The sequence below is a fragment of the Anabas testudineus genome, chromosome 4 (assembly GCF_900324465.2).
Source record: "Anabas testudineus chromosome 4, fAnaTes1.2, whole genome shotgun sequence".
NCBI lineage: Eukaryota > Metazoa > Chordata > Actinopteri > Anabantiformes > Anabantidae > Anabas > Anabas testudineus.
Window position 1 is genome coordinate 794720 of NC_046613.1, and position 13681 is coordinate 808400.

General features: G+C 40.7%; 2 protein-coding genes across 6 annotated transcripts in view; one reads left to right on the top strand and one right to left on the bottom strand.

Annotated features, from left to right (window-relative positions):
• The window catches only part of arhgap39 (Rho GTPase activating protein 39), a 57700-nt gene extending 52572 nt beyond the window's left edge, over positions 1-5128 (top strand). Inside the window, exon 12 of one of the 2 annotated variants that reach the window (XM_026345623.1) lies at positions 163-5128. In XM_026345623.1, coding sequence (XP_026201408.1) covers positions 163-357 — 195 coding nt within the window. In that variant the 3' untranslated portion in view covers positions 358-5128. The remainder of the gene's footprint in view (positions 1-162) is intronic. The other variant, XM_026345624.1, reaches the window with a different exon arrangement.
• On the bottom strand, positions 3646-13203 carry lrrc41 (leucine rich repeat containing 41). Of its 4 annotated transcripts, XR_003297902.1 has the most exons (12): positions 12881-13202; positions 12532-12618; positions 12384-12442; positions 11506-12292; positions 11006-11242; positions 9647-9811; positions 8031-8129; positions 7686-7814; positions 7499-7568; positions 6593-6879; positions 6249-6322; positions 3646-3754 (listed from the first exon to the last, which is right to left on the bottom strand). XR_003297902.1 is itself a non-coding variant. In XM_026345626.2 (10 exons), the coding sequence occupies exons 1-10, from the start codon at positions 12990-12992 to the stop codon at positions 6660-6662; spliced, it is 1965 nt and encodes a 654-aa protein (XP_026201411.1). In that variant the 5' UTR covers positions 12993-13202; the 3' UTR covers positions 6365-6659. The 4 variants fall into 4 exon arrangements, 2 of the variants coding, with proteins under 2 accessions (XP_026201411.1, XP_026201412.1); XR_003297901.1 differs by lacking the exon at positions 3646-3754 and having other exon boundaries at positions 5261-6322; XM_026345626.2 differs by lacking the exons at positions 3646-3754; positions 6249-6322 and having other exon boundaries at positions 6365-6879.
• Positions 13204-13681: the final 478 nt, after the last annotated feature.

Sequence of the window (13681 nt, forward strand, 5' to 3'; positions counted from 1 at the left end):
TGTAACACAAAGTTAAGTGGAGTTCTAGTGTGATATTTAGAGATCTTGTACTGTGACTCTTTTAACAACGGAATACAAATCTCTAACAGGTAGGATCTTAAATATGACACTGTCTTAAATCTTAAGGATACCTTTACTTTCTTAATACGCTGCTGTGTGCAGGTATTTGCTCAGCCTGCCAATGTGACCATCACCAAGATGGATGTGAACAACCTGGCCATGGTCATGGCTCCCAACTGTCTGCGCTGCCAGTCTGACGACCCTCGGGTGATCTTTGAGAACACCCGGAAGGAGATGTCTTTTATCCGGGTGCTCATCCAGCGGCTGGACACCAGCTTTATGGATGGGATCCTATAGCCCTCCCCAGCCACACACTCACACACTATCCATACTTTCCACTCCTCTTAATCCCCTCCACCCCTCCATGACAGGCCTTTACACACTCCCCCAGCACAGGAACATCATACATACACGGTGCTGTTGCTGGGTGAATCCCATACATGTCCAACGTGTTTACTCCAGAACTAACAACAACTGCCTTGATTTGAGTTTGTCCACTGTACATTTCCTGTTGTACCAGCAGTTTTTTCTACTGCTGTAGATGTAGTCCTTTAACTGGCATCTCCATCCAAAAACACCAGTATCAGAGCTACAAGGCTTTCAAATGAGAACAGTACTGTGTGTGCCTTCACATACATTCATCCACTGTACACATACAGTATGAAGGAATTAGCAGGGATCTCATCAGTCCATTCGTTTCACAGGCACCTCAAAGCTTCATTTTAATCCACCTGATTTTACCTGAACCTCTTTGTTTGCCCTGCTTCGACACATACAAACAACCACATCCAGTCTAATACATAGACATAACCTAAATGAATGGCTTAGTGTTTTAGAGCTGGTCTTAATGCAGTATTAGTATGTGTGTATACAACAACAGGCCTCTTTCTGCTCTGCACAGCAGCTGTGTTACAAAAAGGTCACTTCATGAGTCTCTGCTGTAACACAACGACATTTTATGTTTAAGATCTAAAGACTGATATGAGACCAAAGTTCAGAGTTCCACTAACTTGATAAGTTGAACACAGGATATAGCACCTTCCATATGAGCTGAGAGGATGACGTTTAAGTGACTGAAAGTATTGGAACAGGTAGTTTAATGTACATTTAGGTCAACTGATTAGGTTAACAGAGTGTTGTCCTGGAGGTTTTCAGCTGTTGGTTTTTCTTGGCTCACCTGTTGTGTGTATGGTGCTCACTACACCAGTGATTAATTTTTTCTTCAGACATTACAAATTGTTGTTCTGTCTGGTATTTGATCTATCCACTGTTTGTGCAGTGCCTCTGATTGTATTTGACTTCTTACCAGATTCAAAATGGCTTAATTCTCTCCCGTCTCTTATGTTTATTTATGCCTTTTAAACATCAAAATCACTCTTCATGGGTCAAACACAAGGCCAAACCCACGACTAGTCATTTAGAGCTAGTTGTTGTTTGTACCTTTGTGGGTAACAAGAACGACCAGTCAGTCCTAATATTCATCTAATATACTGTTTGGGTCATCTGATACAAAAGGTGCTGCTATCTGTGTTTTTAACATAACAAGGTGTACATAGCATCAAATCAAAGCTCTGAACTTTCCTCTCATATCCATCTTTAACCCACATCTAATCTTAAATCCAAATGTCCAGGTGCAGAACAAAAACAAATGAAGGAGCCCTGCTGTTCCAATCCTTTTGAAAGGGACTGACCATAGAATAAAATCACCTCAGCATTATATTATATACATAAGACCAACTGAAAAATTCTAATCTATTCCTTTAAGTCTCTCTGCAGCATAAAATACCATTTCATGCAAAGTAAGAATCTCTTACATGAATAATGCATTCGTTGAAACACATTTCCACCTTTTTTTGTGACTGTGCCTCTAGACGACGAGTGTGTTCAGTCCTATGGGATAGAAGAAGACAAAACATTTGGATGAAACCATGGCATCATCCTGCTGCTTGACTTCTGGAAAGTTAGCTCTGTTGGCCACTAGTGAGTAGAACATGGACACTAACTGACTCCTGGTTATGTTGTGACTTCAAAAGTTTAGAGGTTTGTCCCGCTCTCTCTGCTCTGTGGCTGACTCTGTGAGCTTAGACAGGGAATCTGCAGGACTTAAAGAGTCTTTAAAATCAATAATAAAAAACAATCCTCAAAAAAGCTTTAGAAGATTTTAATGATTTGAATTTAACTGACAGCAATCTGTTCTATGAAGTAACATACAGCACACTATTGTTCAAAAGATCAGGGTCATTAGATATGTCTTTGTTTTCCATGAAAGCAATAAAAGAGACATGTTAAAAAGAACAGGAACTATGACACAACTATGACTATGAATTCCACATAGTTACAGACAGTTGGAAAGAATGATTGTGCCCTTTAAACATAGCTGTTATCAAAAAATTTGCATTTGCAGCAATTCCAGACTTCCAGACTTGCTAGTTGTGAATCTGTTGAGGTGATCAGTAGAGACTTCACCTCCGGCTTCCTGAAACCGCTCTCACAAATCTCATTGGCTTGATGTGGTCTTCTTCCTGTACAGGATGCACATGCTCCCACGACAGCTCAATAGCGTTGAGTAAAACAGAAAGCAGCTGCAGACCATTACAATGCCTCCACCATGTCTGACTGTATTAAGTACAGATGCTGAAGGAGTGCTAGACAGAAAAGTCAAGGTTAAGATAAAAGGTTTTTGGTTTCTGACCATTTTGAGTAACATAAGAGCAAAAGGGTTTTAAAATGATCAATGAAATTTTATCTATTTAGATGTTCAAAAAAAGCAACAGTACCACCAACAGTAACAACATTAAGAATATTTCTGATTTGATGTTATTTCACTGGACATTTCCATGTGACTGTAAACTCTGGAACAGTGTGAGAAGTATTTCCTGCTGCAGACTGTAATATTTAGTAGAATATACATGTATAGAAACAGCATAAGGAACTTTGATCCATGTCTCTATAGATGGATATCTGTCTGCAGATAAAGAATATTACACACTGATATCTCAATAAATGTGGTACTGCTGCAACAATGCAAACAGGAGGCTGTTGTGCACCGACACTTTGATTAGCAGCAGCGTAGCTAGGATACTTATTTTCTAATTGACACTACGGGGAAGTGCTGATTTGAGAAAAATAACAAATGAATTTAAGGCCAGTACTCACGTGTTGTCAGGTCGGACACTATAAGCAGCTGAGCAGGGAAACCTCCTCAGTCTACTACAAATGAGAGGAGTGTGTCCCACTTGTTTTCCTAGTTTTCATGTGTAAGATGTTGTTGAATGTTGCAAACGTACATAAACTGGCTTTATGCACATGTTATGGTTAGCAGTAGTGCTGCCACAGTATATAGTTAGAAACACTGTACAGTACATGCTGTAGTTTCCTAGCAGGGAGCACAGTGAGTGTCCCACAGTACAGGTGCTTTTTGGTGTCCATGTTCTAACAGCTTCACAACAGAGCTGAGCAGTGAACTCTCCACTGTACAGTCAGTAACTGGGACAGTGACTGTTGCCTTGGCTCCACATCAGGTGGTCGCCTCGCGCTGGGTGGAACTGAGCTGTTAGTTCTCCTGAAGAGATCCGCTCACGTTGGTCCACTCCACAGTTTTGGGTACTGTGCAGTCAATTTGCCGATCGCCCACTTCCCTTTGACACGAGCAGCAGGAGGAGGGATAACTGCAGCACTGCCGGTTAGGTCCCACCTATAATGTTTAAACACAGCACAGAATGCTCGTACTTCCTCTAAACTACTTGAGAAGGGCCAGTTCTGTCCCCACAGCCCCAACATCCCACCTCACCCGACCCTACAGAGAAACACCGCCGCCGCCGCCTTTCTGCTCACTCATGGTTTGGGAATGTGTCTACCTGTCTGCGTGCTTGCCAGTCTTCCTGTCTCATTGTTTACAAAATGTACACGTCTCTTGCATCCATGTTGTGTGTGTCTATGAGCAAGTACTGCTGTTTATGGAGTTTATTTGCCACTGTTGCTGTATTTAACAGAGATTCAGTTTTTTTTTAACCCATTCTTTTTGTATGATTTAATTTATTGATATTTATTTGAGGAGATTTCCTTAATGCCTTTGAGATGCTGTATTGTAGGCTCCTGTGTGTGCTTTTGTTACGGCACGTGTATGACTGTGAGGGTGTGTGAATGAACGTGTCGTTTTCACATGTGTTTGTGAACGGCTGTGTGAATCTTGCTGTACCAGTTTGATTTATTTGGAGTTTTTCTGTGACACAGTGAAAAGGGATGATTGAATAATTCATGGAGGCACAAAGCATCATGGAAAAACACATGCACACTTTCATCTCAAAAGGTCGTGGTGACAGTGACAGTCTCACTGTTAATCTTTGTGATGAGACTGGAGAGTGTCACTAAGTGTGTGTGTGTGTGTGTGTGTGTGTGTGTGTGTGTGTGAGGTGCAGCTCACTCAATCTGACATGCACACGCCACACAGATACCATGTACATCAACACTGTACAGACTATGTAAAAATAAGTATATACAGAGGCAGGAGAGGAACAAAGCACCATATTAAGAGTGGACATGGCTGTGGAATGGAATGTGAACGGGTCGAGGATGTTTCATTTTTATTTATTTTTTGTCTTGCTTCTTCTCACATTAATCGAGGCCTACAAGTGGTAATTTAAACCTATCTCTGAACAGTCTTTGGACCACAGCCAGGTTTCTACTAATCATTCAGTCAGTACCAGAAGGTGTTTATAGAGCTCTAATATCTGTAAGTGGACCTCTGATCAGTCCACACAGAGAAAACGTGTCACTTTCTTAAAGGTCAGCTGTCCAGCATCACCATGTCCTAGTGCGCTATTCTGCAAACATTCTGACTAAAGAGCAGCTTCCTCCTCAGTGGATTGTGACCACCTGAGGTCAACCATCTCAAAGAAGCTGCTAAATACAAAAGCTGCTGCTAGCCAGGAACGCCTCCCCTGTGTCTTTAGAGCTGAGTGTTTTGTCTGTTTAAATAGATATGACTTGTTGTCAACAGCTGAAACTCAAAAGGTCAGACTGAACAAACATATATTGTGTTTTTAACCACTGTGTGGAAATAATGTAGGCGTCAGGGACCAATGAAATAAACAATAGTTGCAGGAGGTCGGAAAGTAAAACTATGTTAATAGGATTTAGGCAGTTGCAGGACGGGTTAACAGTTAGGCCCTAAATTTAAGACGTGTGGTGGAGGTGGAGAATGTGTTTGACCAGCTCCAAGTGTCGAAACCTGTGACTTAACTGCTCATATTGTAACCCCAGGGTCAACAGGTCAATTCCTGCTTCCTCCTGGCTCCTTAGACAACTGCCCAACAACAATTTCGTATGCCATTATTATTAAATATGTAGGAAGGGATAATGGCACAGTTTCACACAGAGAAATAAGTGTTTTCATCTCCAGCCCGTTTTTCACACACATCAACCAGTCGTTGTCAAGTTCCCCACAATCAGTTTATATCTGTGCATCCTGTAAAAACAGAGCCAGTCGGGCAGGAGGCGGGACTAAAGTGATACAGTGGCTCAAAGTGCAGCTGGATCACGTCTTCTCCTTGAACACTGTCCTCGAGAATAAAACCCAACTGGTGAAGAGCTCGCCAACAGAACAAGACACAGTACAATAGTTTAAAGTTGAAGTTTTCTAGCTACCCTCTAGTTTCCAAACCGATATAATAACATCAGAACAAACATGTTCCTCATTTGACAGCTTTATGGACTTATTCATACAGACAAATGAGAATAGAATAGAATTTGAATTCCTGTAAAATCACTTGGTAAACGAGAAGCCTGGGACATAGAGCCACGCCAGGCTCTGAAACGTTGCGGCAGTGAGTGTGAGTGTGTGCTTGTGAGAGTATCGTTGTTTTATGTGCGAGACGGCTGAAGCCAACAGATCAACCAATTCGCATGTGACGTAGGGTCTTCACTCTCTTTGACTTTAATTTACTAAAACATAACAATATACAAGGAAACAAGCGGAACTTACAGAGCGGATGTGTTCAAGTATTTATCTTTAAAACCCACTAAGAAAAAGATGAAGCTCTTTTTAATCTGTTTTTCTGATTTCTGTTTTTTCTACTTGGTTTCTACTAATGATGAATTAGTAGTTGGTGTCAATGCAGTCTGTCTATTGTAAAGAGAAAGATTATGAAGAGAAGGTGTGAGACGGCTGCTGTGAAACTGCTCCGCACCTCAGCGTCAATCCTCCAGGTTTTTCAGTTGTATTGTAATGTCCACTGTCACTCACTCTGTCCGAGAGAAGACTCTGGAAGTGTAACGGACGTTGGTTTAATAAATGATTCAAATGTCAAACAAACAAACACAGGAAGCTCTTTTATTTTACAACTGCACTACATGAACGTTACATTTAATAAATGGGAAAACCCCCTGAAGTCACAGGCAATTCCAAAGTCTGACTAGATGTCAACAAGGCCAACAGCAGAATAATGATACAGAACAATTGGAGAACTTCTAAACGCTCTTGTAGAGCTAGCTTTCTTAGCTCTCCATCCATACATTCACCATGTTCACTCACATATTTCCATGCTGCACCACGGACAGTGATAACACGACTGAGTTGAACAGGATGCACAGTGGAGAGGTCACATGTTGCTGACATGGTCCACCATGGTGTCGGTGGAATTCCATCCTTCAACCAGTACAACACAGAACAGACGCAGCTCCTTCAGTGCAACATTCCACATGTTGGGATCTCGATCCCCTGGGTTCTTCCTGAGGTCAAGGGTTAATCGGTGTAGGGGACGATGTTTCCTCAGTCTCCTGGTAAACTCCAGCAGCTCAGCCGGCTGAATGAAGTTAGAGCTGTAATTAACATAACACATGATAAGTGAAAGAATAACATCACTGAGTGGTGGAAGTTATAAAGTTAGAGTCAACCACAGAAGCATTATTAGCCAAGTGTACAGTATAAAGTATATAGAAATACAAGCAGGTTTTAAAAATCACAGAAGCTTGCCTCACACTATATACAGTACATCATATTGACTTATTACTACTGAGAGGTGTCACAGCATTTTAAGAAAAGATTTGAGTTCTACTTGAAATCATGAAAAAGAAACATGGGGTTAGTACCCATAGAAACGGGGTGACCGCAAGGGTTTTTCAGAACTGAAGGTCATGTGTCAAGTCTTTAAAATAGTTTGGTGTTTAATGGTCATATCAAGTCATTGAGAGCAGTGAGAACTGTGCACAGCTGTATGGTCAAACACTGACCACAGTGCTGAGCTAAGATTATTAATATTAAAATATTTTTCCCTCCATATCATTATTTTTAATCTGTTTTAAGGTAATCTAGACACAGACTAACATTACCAGTCTGAGTAGAACATGAGCGAGCTCTAGCCTTACAATACCTCTGTGATGATGAAAAGTGAACCCCTGAACGTGTTGTGGTTGATAATAACTGAGCTGCAGCTCTCACCTGAGGTCGAGACGTTTCACTGAGCTAGATGAGCCTGAGAACAGCTCTGCCAACACGTGCACGCTCCTGGCTGTTGACACATGCACTGACATTAGTTTCTCCACCATCATGATCTCTCTGACCTGTACCAGTATTGGTACTGATGTATCCTGAACTAAATCTTTTAGAATTGGAAGCATGCGCTTACCAATCCGATTCTGAGCCAGGCTGAGTGTTTGGAGGCAGGGCACCATCTTCAGAGCAGCAACCAACTGATTCAAACTCTCCTCCTTGTTGCTCCATTTCTCAAGAAGACGGCAGTCATTAAACCGCAGCTCTGACAGGTAGAAGAAAATGGAAATCAATCCCACTGTAGTCTAGGCTCAGGAAAAAATTAAAAGAAACCCCCAACCTGAAAAAATAGTGCTGGTGGAGATGTTGTAACTGCTTTCTGTCTATTACAAAGATATAGGTGCTGATCTGTTGATCATATTTAGCCCATGCTTACACACAGAGAATTTTAAAACAACCATGAGCACTCTTCTTCTCTTACCTTCCAGCTTGCAGTTGCTCAGAAGATGTAGGATCTCAGGGAGACAATCAGACAGCTTCATGTCTTCGAGGTTGAGGCTCCTCAAACAGGGGTTGACCTCTAAAAGGTGATCACACGTCATTAGTGGCAGCACTTCAGAACACATTGCTTTTACAGATAGAGGTTATTTGTCACACTCACTACTTATCTTAACCACAGAAATAAATCCATGTACATTTAAGGAAACCATATCCAAATTAATTATGTTTAAAACACTTTCTTTACTCTATACACTAATATTTCATTAGCTTTGATTACAACAAGCATTTGCCACAGCATCGTTTTAATACGTTTCTGCAATGTTATTCCCGTCCATAGTTGCATTAATGGTATTGATTACGGAAGAGTCGCACTGCTGCACAGTCTTCTCCAGAACATCCCAAAGAGTCTCGGTGGGATTAAGGTCTGGACTCTATATGTGAAAATGATGTGTCATGCTCCCTCTACCCCTTTTTCACAGTTTGAGCCTGATGAATCCTGGCATTGTCGTCTTGGAATATGCCCGTGCCATTAAGGAAGAAAAAAATCAATGAATAGAATAACCTGGTCATATATTCAGGTCAGCTGACCTCATTCTTTGGGCACATCACATTGCTGAACCTAGACCTGACCAACTGCAGCAACCCAGATCATAGCACTGCCCCCACAGACTTGTACGGTAGGTCAACATCACTTCAACCACCTCTTTCTTACCCTGATGCTCCCATCACTCTGTAACAGGGTAAATCTGGACTCATTATTCTTTCGGTTTCAGTTTCATTAATCTCCCTAGATGTTTTCTTTGCTTGATTCAAGCCAATAATTTGACCCGTCTAGAACAGATGACGACCATTGGATGCATCTTTCAACATAGTTGTTTAAGAAATGAGAAGCTACTCACTGCATCAGTTAAGGTTAAATAACTTGTTACCAGCTAAACAATAATCATCCATACAGTAATTATCCAATGGGAGGCTCCTACCTATTTGCTTAGTTAAATCTAGGTGGTTGTCGCAGGCTCAGCTATAATAATGCTTAAAGAATTCTACACTTTGTTTTTTAACACCAACTAATCCCTATGAAACATCCAACATGTTAATCTATCCCCGAGTACTGTTTCTGCTCAATTCCAGGTCTGTCTGTGATTCCTGAAGATGTAAAATCAACTCACAAAATGTTTATAAGGTTTAGCAATTTCCTAACATACTGTTCCTGGTTGGTCACATTCAATGTACTAGTGAGCATTTGTATCAGTGTGATGAATGTGGGATTGCTAAAAAGGCATATATATAAATACATCTGGCAAACCAGCAGTTGTTGTAAGTTGTTCTCCTGTACACACTAGAGGGTAGATACCCAAACCCGATGAGATCTGATGGGGCCTGTGGGTCCATGTGTATATCAACTGCAGATGAATAGAGTTCATCAGCAATATGCTAAACGTATGCCAATACTTCAATACACACAACAGTCTGTTGTTGTTTTTTTCAGTGTTTTCATGGAATTTCTTAACAATAAGGAAAAAAAAACAGCAGGTGGTCTAAGACAGTCTGCACACTGTTGGTGAAACCAACACTTACACTCATATCACTCATTACCTGATAGAGTGGTGAGGAGCTGGCCTTGAGAGCAGCCAGATGGTAATCTTAACCCGGCTATGTGTAGCGAGGTTAGATGTGGGGAGCGTCTCAGCACAGATGTGATGAAGTGAAGATCCGTTTGGAGCTCAGCTACTTTAACTGTCAGCTTCTCCAGGGGCAGCTCTGTGAGAAAAGGTGGGAACATTGTCACAAAGTTGTCTGGACAAAATGTATGGTACATAGTAAGGTATTTCTTCATCTACTTGTGTAGTGATTTTTATTTCACTGTTTGCCTGATGCTGTCTGAGCTAAGATGAGTCTAAGATTGCACCGGGTCTTTGACCCATTTAACTTGAGTGATGCCACCATGTTCCTGGATGTTAGATATTACCTTATGTCATTTAGAGTAGAAACAAGAAAGTCCTTTTTAGAACCAACATTTATCAAAACCTTTTTTGATAATCAATAAATCAGTCACTTTTTACATCCTCTGGTTCCAGAATCTCCAGTGTGCTGCTTTTTTCACATACACAGTTGTAAGAAAAAGTAATAAAACTATTTTCAGTTTTCTAGTTTTCTGCACTGATTTGTCATGAAATGTACTCTGATCTTCACTAAATTCACAAATACAATCACAATATTTCTAAGGTGATAAAACACAAATGGTCACATCTATCTTGTATTTATTGAACTCACCATTAAACATATAAAGTGATGATGGAAAAAGGAAACAGCAGACAGGCTTCTGATGTCACTAAACACCACCTGGGGTTTTAGCAAACCTGGATGCATGGTATACATGGCAGCACACTGTTCTCCATGAGAAGCATTGCAGCATGCCTGAGGTTTGCAGTAGACCACTGTGACACTCTACTGCTAGAAAAATGTATTGCTGACAGATAAAATTATGGTAGAATTGTCTCAGAAGAACACACAACACTACGTATGCCATAAAAAAAAGAAACATGTACCAACATGAAACCATCTTGAGTTTTATCTTGCCAGTGGAAGCTCAGTAGAAGTTGGGTGATGCTGCAGGACAATGGCCCTAAACAGAAGTAGAGTAAATCTACTACAGAATGACTTCAGAAACACAAACTCCATCTTTTGGAGTGTTCCATTCAGAGCCTAGAACTATCGCTGATAGAGATGCTGTTTCACTTACTTTGTCCACCATATATTTGTATGTTTAATGAGTGTGTGTGCAATAAAAACATAAAAGATGCTGATTGTTTGGGTTTTATGATCTTAGAACTATTTTTTTATTATTTATTAATATTTGTTACTTTAGTGAAAACCAGATCACATTTCATGAGCAATTTAACTAACATTTGTGTAAATGTTAGTTAAATTGCTTTGGTAGAAACCTGACAGCACCTGGCAGCTTTGACTTAGCAGTCCTCGGATGATGTGAAGGCAAGGGTGGTCCCCACATCACAGACTGGATCTCAACTTGGAGAGATATAACTTTGGGGCTTGCTTCCAGCAGGATCTCCATGAGACTGGTGTATGGTAAGACGCTGATGCTGAGATTAGTGAGGGAGCTGCAGGAGCTTTCAGACAACTGCTTCAAGGCTTTGGCTAAGTCCAACACATCAACATCCCTGAAGGTTGCTGGATAAACAAACATGAAAACAAAATCATTCCTGCACAACTGAACAAACATATCATCTAACTATTGTGAGAGTAAAATGATCCTACAGTAAATTTCATCTAATGCCAAATGAGTCAGTAAATGTACTATAATGATTCAGTGCAATGCTGTTTTACCCACTCACTTCCTTCTCCTGAATGTTCAAATTGCATCACATTATTTTACAGTGTCCAGATCTGTGACCCCCCAAACTTACAAAAAGTGCAACAATTAGCAAACTCACAAAAGCTGTGAAGTGTTAAAGAACGAAGGCAGAAGAATGTAGGCAGCGCAGAGTTCAGTACTTTGAGGGATTCAGAGCCACAATGTCTGATCTCCAGACAGCAAATCTGCCCCCATGGACAAACGTTTGCTGAGGGACTAGCGTGACACAGACTCTGTAGGTTCACAGTTAAGTTTGCTTTTCCAGATTCCTCCTCCACAGACGCAGAATTGAGCTTTAAGCGTTTACATGGAATGCCTTCATCATCCTGATCTTCTGAGGCCCTGGTCTCCGGATATGGACTGCAACCCACGCTGTCTGTGCTGGCTGAAGCCGTTTGGGAAGTACAACCTGCCCTTTTGCCATTCATTAAGTTGTCCAGCTCAGGATTTACATATCGAGTTCCCCTTCTATGTAGGAGCCAGGCCAGCAAGATAGGACACTGTACATGTATAACAACTTCTTTAACCATTCCATGGTCTAGAAGGCGATGGAGTACATACAATGCAGTTTGTGACTTCCTTTTTGAAATGTCGATGGACTGTGATATGGCAACACTCCTGATACGCTTTTCTAAGAGCTTCAATAGAGGCCTCCGCTCAGCAGTTAAACTTTGAAGAGGATTATGTGAGTTTGTAATAAACACAAAATGTTTTATACATTTAGCTGCAGCCCACAGAAAGGCTGGTGTGTTTAAATTTGCAGCGTTTTTTATGATGAAGTGGTTTCTGAAGCCATAGAATACAAGTGTGAAAAGCATTCTCATAGTTTCATGTTTGGCCTCTTCTTCTGTGTGCAAGTCTATTGCCTGAAATATAACACAGGACAAATATCACACATGGGTTCTGATGTTTATATGTACAGTATATATTCATTATTAAAGAAATCATTACACCTACATGGTGAGGTCCATATATTTCCCGTAGAACTTTCACCCATCCAGGGTAAGTTGATATCCCTGAGAGAAGCGAAATATAAAAATGTGTATTATCCTATAAACAAAGAAAAAACATAAAACACCATTGCTGCCTCAGCTACAGTTCTTACCCCTGCCATTTAACTCAGGTTGGAGCTCATCCAGCTGACAGACAGTCAGGTGAGGAAGAAGATCCTGAATGAGAGGCGTTGGAAGATCTAAGTTGTAAGAGACAGGTTAGGACATTTCACCTGTGGACACCAGCTTTCCAGTGAGCTACCAAATATTTATACGGCATTTAGTGAGCAATGAGGTATTGGTTAATGTTATGTAGCTAGCTATGTAGCGTTAACTTTAGTTATAAGCTAGTTGTAAGGGTTAACGGTAAACGTAACTACCGTTAACCCAACGTTAGGACTAACTAGCCAGGTAAATTAACGTTTAAAAGGTAACTAAATGAGAAGATATATCCACACTCACCAAGAACAGCCTTAATGCTCACAGCTGCTGATGCTAAATGTTCCCTGACAGCTTGGAAACATATTAGCTTCAGACATAACTCCTGCTGAGCTCCACGAGCTGTTTCGCGCATTGTTTAATATTTAACGTTATGTTATTTGTCAATTAACGTTACAAAACTGATCCTGCCCAACTAACAGCACACTACCGTTAATGTGTGCAGCCTTGCACAGCCCGTTCCTTTTGTCAGTATGCTCAGCACAGGTTGGCGTCGTACTTTTGTTTGCTAACGTTAGCTGCTCAGTCACAACACTGACTGCACAGGTTCTTCTTCTCTAGTCTCTAATGGGAGGTGACAACTGAAAGTAGATGAAGAATGCTGACACCTACTGTTTCCTGTCTGTACTGCAGTGCTCGTTTGACTCTCCACCCTCTCACTATTTCACTCTGTCCATTAGTTGTCTTTCTCTAATCTGAACCTACACAAGCTCAACATTTTCCACGGTAGAAAAAAAAGCCATTCAACTCTTTTTTTTATTTTTTTATATATATATATATATTTTTTTGTTTGTTTTTTGTGCCATAACAGGCTTTTATTTTGTATTTCTACCTTTTTCAAAATGTTATTAAATGATCAATCAGCTAGTTATCAATCATCAACCATTTTCCTATGAGTACCACACAGCAAAGGAGTGTTTAGGATATTCCTGTAACAGTGTAGATTAGCCTGTGAACTGTGCTTTTGTTTGAGTGCACCAGAGTTAAGTGGAAATAGTTGTCGTCTACATGATAATATTGCCAATGAAAGACAAAAAGGGCTTT

What these genes read in the sequence shown, in the direction of transcription:
- lrrc41 (XM_026345626.2), bottom strand. Translation starts at nt 12,992, where the DNA reads ATGCGCGAAACAGCTCGTGGAGCTCAGCAGGAGTTATGTCTGAAGCTA. An exon ending in TGCTAAGTCAAAGCTGCCAG is followed by an intron (nt 9,812 to 11,005) that starts GTGCTGTCAGGT and finishes CTTTTCTCACAG; the next exon opens with AGCTGCCCCTGGAGAAGCTG. An exon ending in GCTCCTCACCACTCTATCAG is followed by an intron (nt 8,130 to 9,646) that starts GTAATGAGTGAT and finishes ATCACCTTTTAG; the next exon opens with AGGTCAACCCCTGTTTGAGG.